Consider the following 14,444-nt stretch of genomic DNA (forward strand, 5'->3'; position numbering starts at 1 on the left):
TCAACTCCTGGCCCTGCACATTTGTACTTAAGGAACTTCAGAGTTTTTATCCTATTTACTATATTTCCTTCTATAATTTTGCCTTTTAAATGGATGTATTGCTCACCTGGGGCAAGTAATATTGGAAAGAAAGTCCTTCCATTTAATTTCTGTAATATGGTGTTTGGCATTCTGAACATAATTTTAATTCTGCTAAGACTCCATTTAATTTCTGTTTCTAATTCCATTTAATTTCTGTTCAAAAAGCAAACAAAAAAAAACCTCCCAAAAAACCTCACCTGCTGTAGGCTATTATTTGTAGCTAGGTTCTTCCCGCAGATTTAAGGAAAAAATGTGAAGACAGATGAGACTATGTTGTGTAGGTCTGTTGAATGTGCCATTGTGCAGTGGCAAATGTTGAAAGCTAGATTTTGTAAGTGTCACAGGCACCTGGCCTACTGATGGTATAAACTGCATAACATACTCAAAATTATTATTATTATTATGTATTTGGGAGCTGTTACTATGATGCTGAATTTTATGATTTCTCTTTGAATTTATCAAGGAATACAACTTCTTCAGATAGAATGATTTACATCACAAAGACATAGGATATGTCATTTTGCTGTGAGAATTCCAGGGGTCATGGTACATGTCTAACCTTAAGGAATGCATCCATTATGTACTATTAAAGTTATGGCATAGGAAACACTGATATAAAAGATACTTGAACAGGTGGTGCCAAGTGCCTTCTCTTTCTTTTGTCCCCAGGAGTCTGTGTTCTCAAGTGTGGCTAAAAACATTGTTGAATCTTGTATGAATGGCTACAATGGAACCATCTTTGCGTAGTAAGTGATTTTGTAGCAATTACAGTCATTTCATAGCAACAGCAACATTTAAGGAGATTGTTCCAATAAGCAGTTGGGGTTTTAAGTACCACAGCCTGCCTGACTTTACGGTAAACTTTAAAAGTGCTTCCTTACTGCAGCACAGCATAAGGAATGTTCTTCCAATATTGGATGGTGCTCCTTGCCCCTCTTTTGGAGGAATCTGTCTGTAGGTGTTATGCTTTTAACACTTAAGGCTAATAATGCCAGTGTAAACTCATTTCAATGTTACTATTATTTACTTTAAAAGTAGAAGTTTCATTGTACTATTAAAGAGAAAGCTAGTGGTTTTCAGTATGTCCATGGTAAAATGGAATGAAAATTGTTTTAACTTGATATTTGGTCAGCTCACCTCTTGGCTGCCTTTGGGAAAACTCCTGACTGATAGTTTTAACTTTCAGAATATTTTTAAGGTAGAAATATATCCATGACTACTACTATGAATATCATTATATTAATTCAATTTTTTTTCATTTTGAAAACTGAAGGAGCACTTTGGTCAGAAAATGTTGACTTAAAAGGCTAATCTAATCAAAACCTTACTGGCTTTTTTTAATGTGGAAAAGTCGAATGAAATTGCCCTGAAGTTTCTCTAGCATGATTAATAACTACATTAGAAAAAAAACTCTAAAAGAAAAAAAAGTACTTTTAAGTCAAATATTTTCTTATGTGCACTACTGAGTGACATAAAGCTCAAAAGATTGACCCAAAACTTAGTTTTATGTATCTATTTGAAAGCTTTCATTTTGATGCTAACTTCCCTTTTCAACAGAAATGAGGGAGAAAATGGTGGGTGGTAGGGGAGACAAAACAGGATTTATCTAATGGGATTTCTTGGTAAAATTTGCTGTTCTATTTTTATACATTTTTAGCTGACTGATTTCTCAGCTTGCTTCTATCTGCTTATCTTCAGTTTAGATGGTTTTTTTTTTTGTTTGCTTGCTTTAGGCTTTGACTTCTCCTTAAAAGATGTAGATTAAATAAAAATTCAGAATAAAGTTGAATCTCACTTTTTTTTTTTTTTTTTTTTTACTTTTTGTTAGTGGCCAGACTGGGTCAGGGAAAACCTTTACTATGATGGGTAAGTGCATGACAGATTAATCTTTCAGTGGTTTCTTAATTTTTTTTTTTCTCTTGAGATGTGTTCCTCATGTCAACCATTACTCTTGAGTAGTACTAATTAATGACTTTTTTAATTTAAAAATCTCCTTAGGACCATCTGATTCTGACAATTTCACTCACAGTCTGAGAGGTGTAATTCCACGGAGCTTTGAGTACTTGTTTTTTCTAATCGAGCGGGAAAAGGAAAAGGTACATTTAGTTTATAATTACTGTTCCAGTAAAGTAATGTCTCACAGTAAAGATTAGCTAAGGTGGGTAAACTGGGTGTGCAGCCATTAAGTTACCAGGATTATTGCCATCTTGCCTCAAGTGTATTAATGAGAAATGCTTGCATCTAGTACTCTACCAAATTATAGTACAGTTTCTTCAGACATGAGTTTGCTTGTATTTTGAGTCTAAAAATGCATTTAGGTTTCTGCATGTTGGTTGTCACCTTGATATCAGAAATGTATACTCTGCAGAATATATATGCAATCTAACAGCTTTAGATATGTGTGGAAAGAGACTTACTGCCATAAAATGTCAGACTTTATAAAACCAACCTGTTTATAGTGTAAATTACTGTGTTTTTCAGGCTGGCAGTGGAAAGAGTTTTCTCTGCAAATGCTCATTTATTGAAATCTACAATGAACAGATATTTGACTTGCTAGATTCTGCTTCAGCTGGACTCTTTCTCAGAGAACACATCAAGAAGGGAGTATTTGTTGATGGTGCTGTTGAACAGGTGTTGTCATCTGCTGCTGAAGCATACCAGGTATTTTTTGCCACTTTTTAATGCTGGACTATTTATCTTGAATCTTATTTGGTAAATATTCCTCTTGGATTAAAGCACATTTTTTTTGCTTATTTTTTGTCTGACGCTTTCTCCCCCTATCTCCATACTCCAAAACACAAAAAGCTGGTTTAAGGCAATGTTTCCTGATTATCCCATACATGTAAGAAATCCTACAAGTGCTGGAGTTTGGAATGCCTGACTGGCAATTACAGTAATCCTTCCCTAGTGCTTACCCTACACATCTCTGAAATAGCAACAGAAAACTACATTTCCTGCTAAGTGGGCTCCATGTGTTCCAGCACTGTCAGGTTTACTTCTCCATGAATGATACTCATGGTACTTGTGTGGCTTTAATTTTTTTTTTTTTTTAATTTTGTGTACTGCTAGCATACAGCAGTATGGGCTATGCTCTGCTTTCAAATAGCAGTGACATTTTTTGAGAAAAGAAGTTAATATTACAACAAGTTCTGCTACTAAGCTTGACTGCATCTATATCTTTTTCACCTTTAAAATACTTCTATTGGAAAACAGTAAAAAAATAAATCTTCATCTGGAGATTTTTAAAAGCTGTTGCATGGAATTGTGCCTATGGTTGCTTATGTCACCTGTATGTAACGAACAGTCTGACACAGTTGAAATTGTGATGTCTTTTTCAATCTTAGGTATTAACTACGGGCTGGAGAAACCGTCGTGTAGCATCAACATCCATGAACAGAGAATCCTCCAGATCACATGCAGTTTTCACTATCACAGTGGAATCCATGGAGAAAAACAATGAGGTTGTTAACATTCGGTCTTCCCTGCTCAACCTGGTAGACTTGGCAGGATCTGAGAGACAAAAAGACACCCATACAGAAGGTGTGAGGTTAAAGGTTAGTTCTGTACTATCTGTGGCATCTTTCTCCTTTCAGATGCAGTGTCCTGTTCCATCCACCAAATCCATTCACTCTTGTTCCCTCCTCTTTTTTAGGAAGCAGGTAACATCAACAGATCACTAAGCTGCCTGGGCCAAGTAATCACAGCACTTGTTGATGTGGGCAATGGCAAACAGAGACACGTTTGTTACCGGGATTCCAAGCTCACTTTTCTGCTACGGGTAATATATATATCCTCCGGATTTTATCTGCCACCTGGGATGTAGAAAAACTATTTCATTGGGCTTTTTTACTATAAAAAGCTGAACTTCAGTGCCTTAAAGTTGTTTCAATATTGGGCAAGTGGAAAAAAGATTGAAAATTATCTTCTTAACCTAAACAGATTTCTAACCAATCTAGTGCTGTTAATTGAATGTATTTATTCTCATAAGCTCCTACTACATATACATATTTGGAGGCTTTAATGAAAAAAAAGCACATTTACATCCTTATAATTTGGGAAATAAGGTGTCTCAAAGTGTAATATTTAGAGATGTGTTGAAACATCTGATATGATTTCCAGAATTAGCTCGTGTGCTTTGGGTTAGTCTGGTTTTAAAGATTAGTTAAATTTAATCTACCTGAGACCTTATAGCCTCTTTTTAGAATGAACACAAAACAAAGACAGAAGCAGTCAGATTTATTGGATGTCAGCACTAACCAAATTCTGTTAAGAGTACATCAATGTCTCTAAGTATATTTTTATATTATAATATAGTATTTGTACATATACAGTATTTGTATTACAAGACAATATTGTGATCACAGCATAATTTCTCATTGTTCCATCCCAGATCTATGTAGATTGATGAAATTCTGAGGAATTATGTTCTTCCAATGCAACCTAAAATACATAAAAATTGGGAGGTAATTACAACTTTGTGAGCTGTTACTTTAAGTGGTTATTTTTTTGAGGTGGCTGTATTGCAAAGTCCACAAACATGACCTTCACTACTAGAGAGAGACTTCCACTGAGGCTTGTGGACTGTTCTGTAGTACTAGACTTTTAGTCTTTAGCTATAGGTGTTACCTTCTGAGATTTGAGAGCTACTTGTTTAACAGCACAAAAACACCTGAAGATATGCATGTGAAAGGGAGATGATCCTTTTAAATCCTTGGTCAAGAATCTGTTGGTTTGTGATTTTGTTTGTTTGACAGTTACAGCTAGAAGGAAGATGGGTTGGAACAATCAACAGATGTTGAAAGTGATATGGTAGTAGTAGTAGTAGCAGTAATGCTAATTACCAAAATTATTTTTGCAGTTGTTTAGATTTTTTCCTCTCCCTGCTGTTCAGGTGAAGAAAGTATCTCAATATAGTCAGGGCTTTGAAGCTCCAAATAAAGTCTTTATTTACAGTCACATCCTTTATACCCACATTTGAAATAAAATTTGAGAAACTTACCTTCTATGTGGATATTTGTTAAACGAAATTATTTCTGCAATTTGTTCAAAATGATACACAGTATCTTTTAGGTGATGGCTTCCTACTGTCACCAAAAACATGCAAATAAAACTAACTTCCATGTTTTTAAATAGGATTCTCTTGGTGGTAATGCAAAAACGTGTATAATCGCAAATGTTCACCCAGGATCCAAGTGTTTTGGTGAAACACTGTCCACACTTAATTTTGCTCAGAGAGCAAAGTTGATTAAAAATAAGGTAAGAGACTTACTGTCTTTATTGTAGGAAAGGACACTTTCCATTTAACACACATTTGCAAGCAAGGAAGCTTCACTGAAGTACTCCTGCTTCCACTAAATTTAACTTAATTTAGCTTATTTGGAAACACTAAATTTGCTAGTTTGGTTGGTTCTTTTTAAGACAAATTGTTTTTGAAAAAGGCTTGTTTGCTCTTGGTTAGGAATAAAGGACAACAGCTGGAGACTAAGTAGTGGCTACTAATAGCATGTATTCATTGTTCTCAGAGCACTTCATTAGAAAAGTAAAAAAGTAAATCTATACTAAAAATGTAGACTTTCAAAAATTTTCTGAATCAGTGTTGTTTCTGTTTACTTGTTCTATACTAATCCTAGTGTCCAAAATGTAATTTCTCATGAGTGGGTTTTTAAAAGCGTGTTGGCATTTAGCTGAAACTGTCTCTGATGTATACTGCTTTGTTGGTGAAAAAGATACAGAAAAAATTCTGCAGACAGCATTACATTTTTTAACCTCTTAATTCCACCTGAAGTGCAACTTGCTGGTTTCTCAGTGAATGGAACTTTTCTGTTCCCATAAATTCTTCCATTCCTAAGATGGAAAGAGTTCTCAGTAATTTTGATGGTTTGTATTCTAAAGATAATGTGATAAGAGTTTTCTCTTATCACATAAGGTTTTTATTTAGACCTTTTCATAATTTTCTCCTATTTATAAAAGGCTATAGTAAATGAAGATACACAAGGAAATGTGAACCAGCTGCAAGCTGAGGTCAAGAAGTTGAAGGAGCAGCTTGCACAACTTACTTCAGTGCCATCTGTGTGCAGTATTTCTGTATCACAAGGTATGAGTTGGAGGTCAATGAGAACTTGCTACTTCTGTAGCCCAGAAGGCTGGGGCCTTCATTAAGTTTCTGAACAATTAATATTTCTGTAGGGACTGACCTACAGCAGTTGCATTTTTGTTATGGATCCTATTTCCTGTACTTGTAGCTACTACCTTGCAGAAATTGTTAATGTGGTTTTATTTTCCTTCTCGTAAGTTTGGGTACTGGACTATGGTTTTTATTATATGATACCTAGATATTCTTCCACTTCTTAAGAGATATTATGCCTAATCCTTTAAGTAACCAAAAGTTTGCATGTGATTCCTTGTACATTTAAGTCAGAGGGAAGGCACAATGTTGCATTCTTTATAAGCTTATGACTGGATTTTTCCCCCTCTTCCCTTTTTTGCCCCTTCTGGAAAAACCTAAGAGGGATGCTTACTTTCAACAGACATTTGATGTCAATGTAAGATGGAAATAGAGATTTTAGGTAACTTTCCACAAGCTTCTCACTAGGCCATTTTAGCTGCAATGCAAATCTCAGCAGAGTTTCCTAGTATGTATGTTTCTGACTGAAATGTGCTACTTGATAATGTTTGATTGCAAGGTTGTAAACTTTGTCTTGTAACTCTTACTGTTTTCATGAGTCAACTCTTTCCTGACCTTGCCAAGAAATAGAAGATACAGCAGGAGAAGTTATGACAGAAGTTAGAAAGCCTTGTCTAATATAAAGCATCTTGGGTTGAGTTTTCCTAAGGAAAAAGTACTTCTCTGTTAGCATACATGTTTAATCCGTGCAAACAAGTCAGAGGTGAGGTAGGGCACTGAATCATGGTTCATAAATATATGAATATTGACAGAGGGCTCAATGTTTAGACCCATGATAGAGTTCTGAGGGAAAACAAGTGATGATGCTTAAACACTGAGAAGGAGTTTTGAGAAGAGCCTAATATATCACAGCTGTGTTTGTTCTGTGCAGTTAAATTATGCTTGTAATACTCTATTGCAGAAATATAAAATCTGCTTTCTAGGTACTTCAGAAACATGATATTTTAAAATATATTAAATCATGATAATGTAGCTATCATGCACCTAGATACTATGGTGATTAGTATTCCATAAATAAGTAGACTTGTCTGTATTAGAATATTCAGAAATGCTATTTTAAATTAATTTCTAAGTGGATTATTAAACCCTCTTAATCCCTTGTGTGGACACTTTCTTTCCAGATTAAGCCACTAATTGTCCACATAATTCAAGCTTATTTTCCTAAATTTCTTTCTCATAAACCAGTTAGTCCACTTTTAATATGTACAAACTGTACTAATAATGCTAATAATGGCTTAGTGTTATCATGTTAATTTCAGAGGGATTTAGCATTTTATAGATATGCTTAGCTGAACAGACTGCAGACTGATTCTTTTACTTTTATTAAAGTTCATTGCAAGGCTGTTTAATGCTTGAACAACTTTGTTAATTATACAATTATGTAAATTAGCTCTGTTCTTTATCAGCACTTGCAGGTGACTAGGAATTACTGTCTAAACAGTGTGCTCTGGGTATGGCACATGATCTTTGTGGAAGAATTACACTGTTTTAAGGAATTTTATTCAATCATCATGTTATATAGCTATGTGGCATTTTAATAAATGTTTCCTTTACTTCCTCTACAGATGCTGTTGAAAAAGGGAAGAACAACATAAATTACATGAACAACTTTCTTGAAGCAATGTTGTTCTGGGAGAAATCAGAAGGTGAAAAGAAGGTAAAAAAGCACTGATATTTCTAAGTGTATTCAGTATACTTTCTGGTGGGAGAGTAGTGAGCATATTGAAGCTGACTCTCTTTATGATTTTCCTTGATTTTGAAAAAAATACTCTGTCCAAAGATAACAAGGTTTGGTAACAACGGAACTTAGTCAAACGACATTTAAGACAACATCTATAGTGCTTACGGACAATGGTTTAGTGGTACACTTGGCAGTAGTGGATTAATGGTAGGATTTGATGATCCTAAAAATCTTTTCCATCCAAAATAATTCTGTGTTTCTATTCTGTCTTTCAAATTTTGACAAGCCATAGGATAACTTTGATAATATGCTTAATTTTAAGGGGGGGGGGCTATTGAGGTTTTCTTATTAAAAAAAAAAAATTGAACAGAACAAGCTTCTGTTTTACTTAATTTTGAGGGTTTTAATCAGCAGGGTATTTTTTGAAGCAAATGTCCCAGACATTCTCATTTTATTGTTCTTTGGTCGTGGTCTAGTACTGAAACAGCCAAAATGGATTTTTATTTTTTCTAAAGAAAATTAACTGAAACAGGCTCTCTAGTGATGTGCATCTGAGGAGCTTAACAGAATACTTGCTCTACTAGATCATATTGGAGTTTCTAAGTACAATTTTTGCAACATGTTGTGTAATTTGGGTTCTTGATATGAGCTGTTGCTCTCTACAAGTCTGCTGCAAATGACATTCTGTGTATTCACAAAATAACTGTTAAGTGAGATTTTGCATGATTTGTCTGCCTGTGCATATGTATAAGATGTGCACCTTAATTCACTAATCTGTATGTGTACTTCCTTAGAATTTATTAGAAAAAGTGGCACAGCTAGAAGATCTGTGTGCCAAGAAGGAAAAATTTGTTCAGTCCAATAAAATGATAGTTAAATTCCGGGAAGACCACATTGTTCGCTTGGAGAGATTACATAAAGAAGCTGGTGGAATTTTATTGCCACAAGAGCAAGATGATTTACTCAATAACTTGAGGGAGGAAGTGCAGATACTCAGAGAACAGGTAAAGTCTTTGGTTTTTCTTATCTGGAACAATTTTTTTTTTAATGAGATAGCTCACGTGTTGTAGTCCTGTGGTGGGTGAGTACAGGCGTTTTAGGAAAGTCAGGCAGAAAACCAGAGGATGGGTGATGAGTTCCCCTATAGAAGCATCTCAAAAGCATGGGATTTTCCTGTGGAAGAGACAGTGGCTGGGTTTAGAGCTTGAGTTTGCATAAGAGTAGAGTTCAGTAATGGTGATGTCATGTGGGAGATTGCCACAGGCCACTTGATCTGGGTTAGTCAGAGGACCAAGTTTCTTTTCAGCAAAACAGGGAAGTCTCCAAATCACAAATCCTCATTCATATGACAGACTTCAAGCTCTATGACATCAGTTGAAAGGGAAAGACAGCAGGATGCCAATAATGCAGCAGGTTTTTGAAGGATAATACACATGCCAGGACATATAAAGGATGATGTGGTCCTGTAGCTGTTGGAAGAACAGCTTTGGTTTATTCAGATGTCTGATAGGTGTGGTATCATTTGTGAGGCAGTTTTGAAGAACAAAGAAGCCCGAGAGAGAAGGCAAATTCTTGAAAAACAATTTCCTCCAAGAACAAGTAGGGAAAAGGAGTAAATCTCTCGGCACAGTAGTGTAAATCTGTAGCTCATAATTGAGCTTCAAAGGAAAGGGAGGAGAAGAAATGAAGTTTAGGACAGTCCTTTATTGACTGCAGAAACATTACTATGGCCTGCAAGGATAGCATTAAGAAAGTCAAAGATAAAACGGAAAAGGGTATCGGGAGCAGCAAAAAAAGCATCCTACTGCTTTATTACCAGCAAAAGAGTAAACACATAGGATGTAAACTTGCTGTCTTGAGAGCAGATTCTAAGGCAGTAAGAAAATTAACCAAAGAAAAATTGAGTAGTTTTAACCACTGTGAGGAACACCTCTTTTCCTTTTCTATTACAGTTTAATCCTTATTAAAGGTAGTAGAGTAGTAGCTAGATAGCTATAGCATTGTCTGGAAAATAAAAACTGTTGAATAAAATATTGATTACCACAGATGGAACAACACCCACGAATTGCAAAGTATGCCATGGAGAACCATAATCTGAGAGAGGAGAATAAAAAACTTCGTTCTTTACAGTCAGTTAAAAAGGCCCAAGAAATTGATGCTCAGACCATTGCAGAGCTAGAAAAAGCTTTTTTGGAAGCTTCAGCCACAGAGAAAAGTACTGGAGGTAAAAATAACCTTATGTTTTCCAGCAAAATACGCTTACTGTGTTTCTGCTCTGTGAAGCATAGTGTTGAAATCATGCCTGTCTTGATGTATTTTTGCCTTCCTCAAAGTGGTACCTGAAGAATGATAAAACCATTTTACTTAATTGTATTCATGTTGGCCTACAAGCAATAGGGAGTTTTGATTTGCATCTTGTGAAACTCATCTGTGTGGTCCTTAGTTATCACGAAGACTGCAGTTATATTAATTATTACTGGTTTTTATGTGGACTGTTGCCAATACCTATTTTTGTCAATCTCAATTGCTGCTGTGCTGTTCAAAAGCCCACAAAACGCTTTCATTTTAGTAAAACTTCAGATATTTGAGCTGCTGTGCGATTTCAGAGGGTCTGTGTTTGTTCTTTAGGTCACCGCTTATATTCCACCACCGTGTCAGCAGAAGGCAACTCGCTGGCATCTGTGGAAAGGCTGAAAGCTCGTCTGCTGCAGACCCAGGCTGAACTGGCAACTTCAAAGCAAGAATATGAAGAATTTAAAGAGCTAACCAAGTGAGACAAAACAGTATTGAAATATCTGTAATCAAATGGTTTTAAGTCATTATTCATATTGATTTTTGAGAGACTCAGATGCTGATTATACCAACTAGGCTTGTTCTTTGCATGTAAGAAAAGGCCAGGTTAAGAATAATGGCATGCACACACAGGGTACGTTCCTGTTGAACCTGATTATTCCCAAATTAAGGAACAACCATCATTAAATCTGAAGGTATGTCTGCACTGCTGCGGGCTTCTCTGTCTTTTCCAAAGCCTTGGTAGTAAGATGCAGAAAAATGCTTCACACCATGCAGGAGATGGACATACCGTTTAATTCTGGTAGTCACCTGCTTAATCACACTGGGAGAGTTTGGCTTAGTTTCCATGTAGAGCAAATGTTTTTCAGTAACTAAAATATTACAGGTGGAGGCACTGACAGGAAGTAGGAGTTGATTGGGTAGTGGAGAAAGAGAAGAGGGGGCATTTGGGGTTTTGTTTTTGTGCAACAGTAGTTTTTAATATAATCACTCAAAGTCTACAAATTTGAATCACCATAAATGCAGCACCCCAGAAAAACTCTGTCTGACCTGTTGGTTAATTTTTTATCTCAATTTCTAAGATTTTTAAGAAGGCAATAAAACTGTTATCTTGAGACTTGTTATGGGAACAAAGGTTTAATTCAAATCAGAGCAAAAGCATAGTGTCAGTAGTACATTTATATCCATTTGCTTTGGCATCTAAAAATGGGGTAAGAGTCTACTTTGCCCTTATTAATGTAGTGAAGAATTTACTGTCGTTGTTCTCCTGGAGGGCAGCACAAGATAATGGGAATGGCCTCACTAATACCTTCAGTGTTCATATGCATCTGAATAATACATGACTTCACTTGATTAACCCCATTTCTGAAAAATTCAGATCTTGTAACTGCAGATACAAGAAAAACAGCATTTCCAGCAAATGTAATGCAAACCTGGAAGGCAAAAGGAACCTGATTTTTTTTTTTAATTTAATTGTACCTAACAGTGTTGCTTTCTGTTGATTTCAGCAAAATTAGACTGTAATTCTAAAAGCATCAGGCACAATTTTGCCTCTCCACTTCTGTTTTTTCAGTCGCTTCTAATATCTTTTGCCCATTGAAGCAGTTGTACAAATCTTGTTAGATTGTTAGATTTCTGTGTAGCAAATCCTATAAACTTTATAAATAATAGTATTATGTTCTAGTGAGGTTATCAATTCAGCAGTCCATCAATTGTTCCATATCATTGATTGCAGTAGTCCATTTATAGTTTTTTATATTGATTACTTTTTTTTCTGCCCATTAAATATATTTCTATTTTGTGTATTTGATGTTTTGTGAATGTCTTGCTTTTTGGTAGTATGTATGTATATTATTATCAATTACCAGCATTTTCGTAGTGGAGTGCAGTCAAATGGAAATGTGTTTTTCAGCCTCTGGAGTCACAAAATTTCAATTGTTTCTATTTTCAGAGTAACTGAAACCTTACATACAAGTGTAACTATAAGCTGTAACCGAATAAAGTAAAGTAAAATAGCAATTTCACAAAAACAATATATGGTAATTTTTCTGCTGTCCAGTTGCAGTCAGAACTAAAGTTCTACTCTGTTCCCTAAGTTTTGCTGCAGATGCCAAGAGTGTGAGGGAAAATGACTGCATTAAACTGCCAAGAGATGAAATAGTATGTTTCCATTTGTCTATAGACTTTGACCCCACCATTATAACAGTAATGGCAACTATCACAGTAACAGCGTGTAGCTCTTCAAAAAACCTAGTGAAAATTATTCCTGAATTTCTGCTCAACTGTTGGTTTCAGTTAAAGTGTTCTTAGAGGGCAAAATAATCTTAACATAGCAGCACTTTAAAAAAAAAAAGAAAAAAAAGTCTTTAAAGGATTTTCTTTAATCCTGGCAAGCTCCAGTTCAGACTTCTCATATAACTGGATAACATTTTTAAAGCTTAAAACCATATTGGTATGGGTGATATCACTTTCTCATAAAAGGAACTGCAGAGGTCTCAGCTTATTTCTTACCATGTAATGGATTTTTTTTCTGACATGTTTAGTTATCCATCTGCTTGCTTCATTATGCAGGCACAAATAAGCTGCTTAGCTTTTTAATTTTTTATATGTTATTTTTACTTTCTAATACAGCAGTGGTAGCTTTCTTCTCAAAATAATGCATTTCGGTGTTTGAGTAAAAGTTCAGCTGCAGTTTGCTCATTGGCAATACTACAGCGTACCCTTACTGATAGGAAGGCATACTCATGGAGTAGTTTTGACAATAGCAAAATACTTCCTCAACAGGAAAAAACAGATGGAACTGGAATCAGAGCTTCAATCCCTTCAGAAAGCAAACCAGCACCTTGAAAACATTCTGGAGGCAACCAAAGCACACAAGCGCCGAGAAGTGTCTCAGCTACACAAGCTACATAGAGAAAGTCTTAAGGTATGAGAATAAGTTTATTTAAGGTCACACATACATACTCCTGAGTTGCACCAGAGTACAGACTGTCATTTGTGTGATCCCTTAGCCTAACTAGTTTTCTGGAATGTTCTCTATGTGTGATAAACTAAAAAGGCTACTTTTTGTTCTGGCGTATTAACTGAATGACTGCTACTGTCATCAGATGACAAATCTGAAGATGTAATAGTAGTTGAGAATTAGCCACTTTAAGCATTTTATTTCATTATTCTGCTTACAGAATTAAATACAATACCAGACAGTTTTAATTTCATTTTACAGTTAAAATAAGGACTGTTTTGTCATCTTTGTAACAGAACATAACCACTCCAACAAAAGCTTACCAGCTAAGGTCTCGCCTTGTGCCGCGAATAAGCCCAGATTATAATTTTGAAGATTTTCAGCATTGTGAAGAGATGATGGATGACATTTTAAAAGAGCCAGTTCCTCCAGAGATGAGTGAACAAGCATGTGAAGCCATTGCTGAGGAGCTCAGAGTAGCACAGGTGAATGTTCTGAATAAAAAGTGAAGTGTATGTGAAACTTTATTATAAAGTGGGCTTTGCCATGAAGTACTTCCCCTGCACCAAGTGTATTTTAATTTGCATGGGAAACTGAAGCCCCTCATTAATCCTTCACACTTAACAGTTCTCTATACATTGTACTTGAAAGAGGATTTACAAAAAAAATACTGAAAGTGATTTGGGGGTTGAATATTTTTATTGCAAGATGTTCATACTTTCTTCTATTTAAACCTGATAATTTGTCTCTGATGAGTCCTCTTTTTAAGTTGACAGCTACATTTGGAACAGTACACAAGCTTAATGTATAATACTGCATTATTTGAAGAAAGCTGCCAAATAATACTTGTCCATCATTATACATTGTCTTGTATCTTTCCTAGTGGGCAGGGAAGGTCTTTTTGTCACACAGAAGAGCACTACAGAGTTATCTGAACTACTCTCTGGAAGCTGGAACTAACTTCAGTGCATGTAAAACCCTGGCACAACAGCCAAAACCCCTCCTTGATGCTTACTGTAGTGCAGAGATCCTATAGGAGTTAATTGAGTATATGTTTTGAGTAGCTTCTTTTTAAAGCCTTATTTTTCCAAGATAAACGTGTCTGAAAACAAAGTGTTTATTGAATTCAGGCCTTGTATTTACTGGATTTGATTGTGTTTTGTTGGTTGAGTTAGAAATAGGAGAAATCAGCTACTTAAGATGCTGGTTTCTTTTTGAGTGTTCTGTTTTCTGTTGGTTCAGGT

General features: G+C 35.5%; 1 protein-coding gene across 1 annotated transcript in view; it reads left to right on the forward strand.

Annotated features, from left to right (window-relative positions):
• Positions 1-14,444, forward strand: part of KIF15 (kinesin family member 15) — a 34,640-nt gene that overhangs the window by 4,042 nt on the left and 16,154 nt on the right. Inside the window, exons 3-16 of the mRNA XM_066327850.1 lie at positions 751-827; positions 1,910-1,947; positions 2,080-2,177; positions 2,563-2,742; positions 3,426-3,635; positions 3,734-3,859; positions 5,215-5,337; positions 6,052-6,175; positions 7,831-7,922; positions 8,741-8,950; positions 9,993-10,170; positions 10,575-10,716; positions 13,023-13,164; positions 13,497-13,685. Of these exons, the coding sequence (XP_066183947.1) occupies positions 751-827; positions 1,910-1,947; positions 2,080-2,177; positions 2,563-2,742; positions 3,426-3,635; positions 3,734-3,859; positions 5,215-5,337; positions 6,052-6,175; positions 7,831-7,922; positions 8,741-8,950; positions 9,993-10,170; positions 10,575-10,716; positions 13,023-13,164; positions 13,497-13,685 (1,929 nt within the window). The remainder of the gene's footprint in view (positions 1-750; positions 828-1,909; positions 1,948-2,079; positions 2,178-2,562; positions 2,743-3,425; positions 3,636-3,733; positions 3,860-5,214; positions 5,338-6,051; positions 6,176-7,830; positions 7,923-8,740; positions 8,951-9,992; positions 10,171-10,574; positions 10,717-13,022; positions 13,165-13,496; positions 13,686-14,444) is intronic.

The sequence above is a fragment of the Sylvia atricapilla genome, chromosome 1 (genome assembly GCF_009819655.1).
Source record: "Sylvia atricapilla isolate bSylAtr1 chromosome 1, bSylAtr1.pri, whole genome shotgun sequence".
Taxonomy (NCBI): Eukaryota; Metazoa; Chordata; class Aves; order Passeriformes; family Sylviidae; genus Sylvia; species Sylvia atricapilla.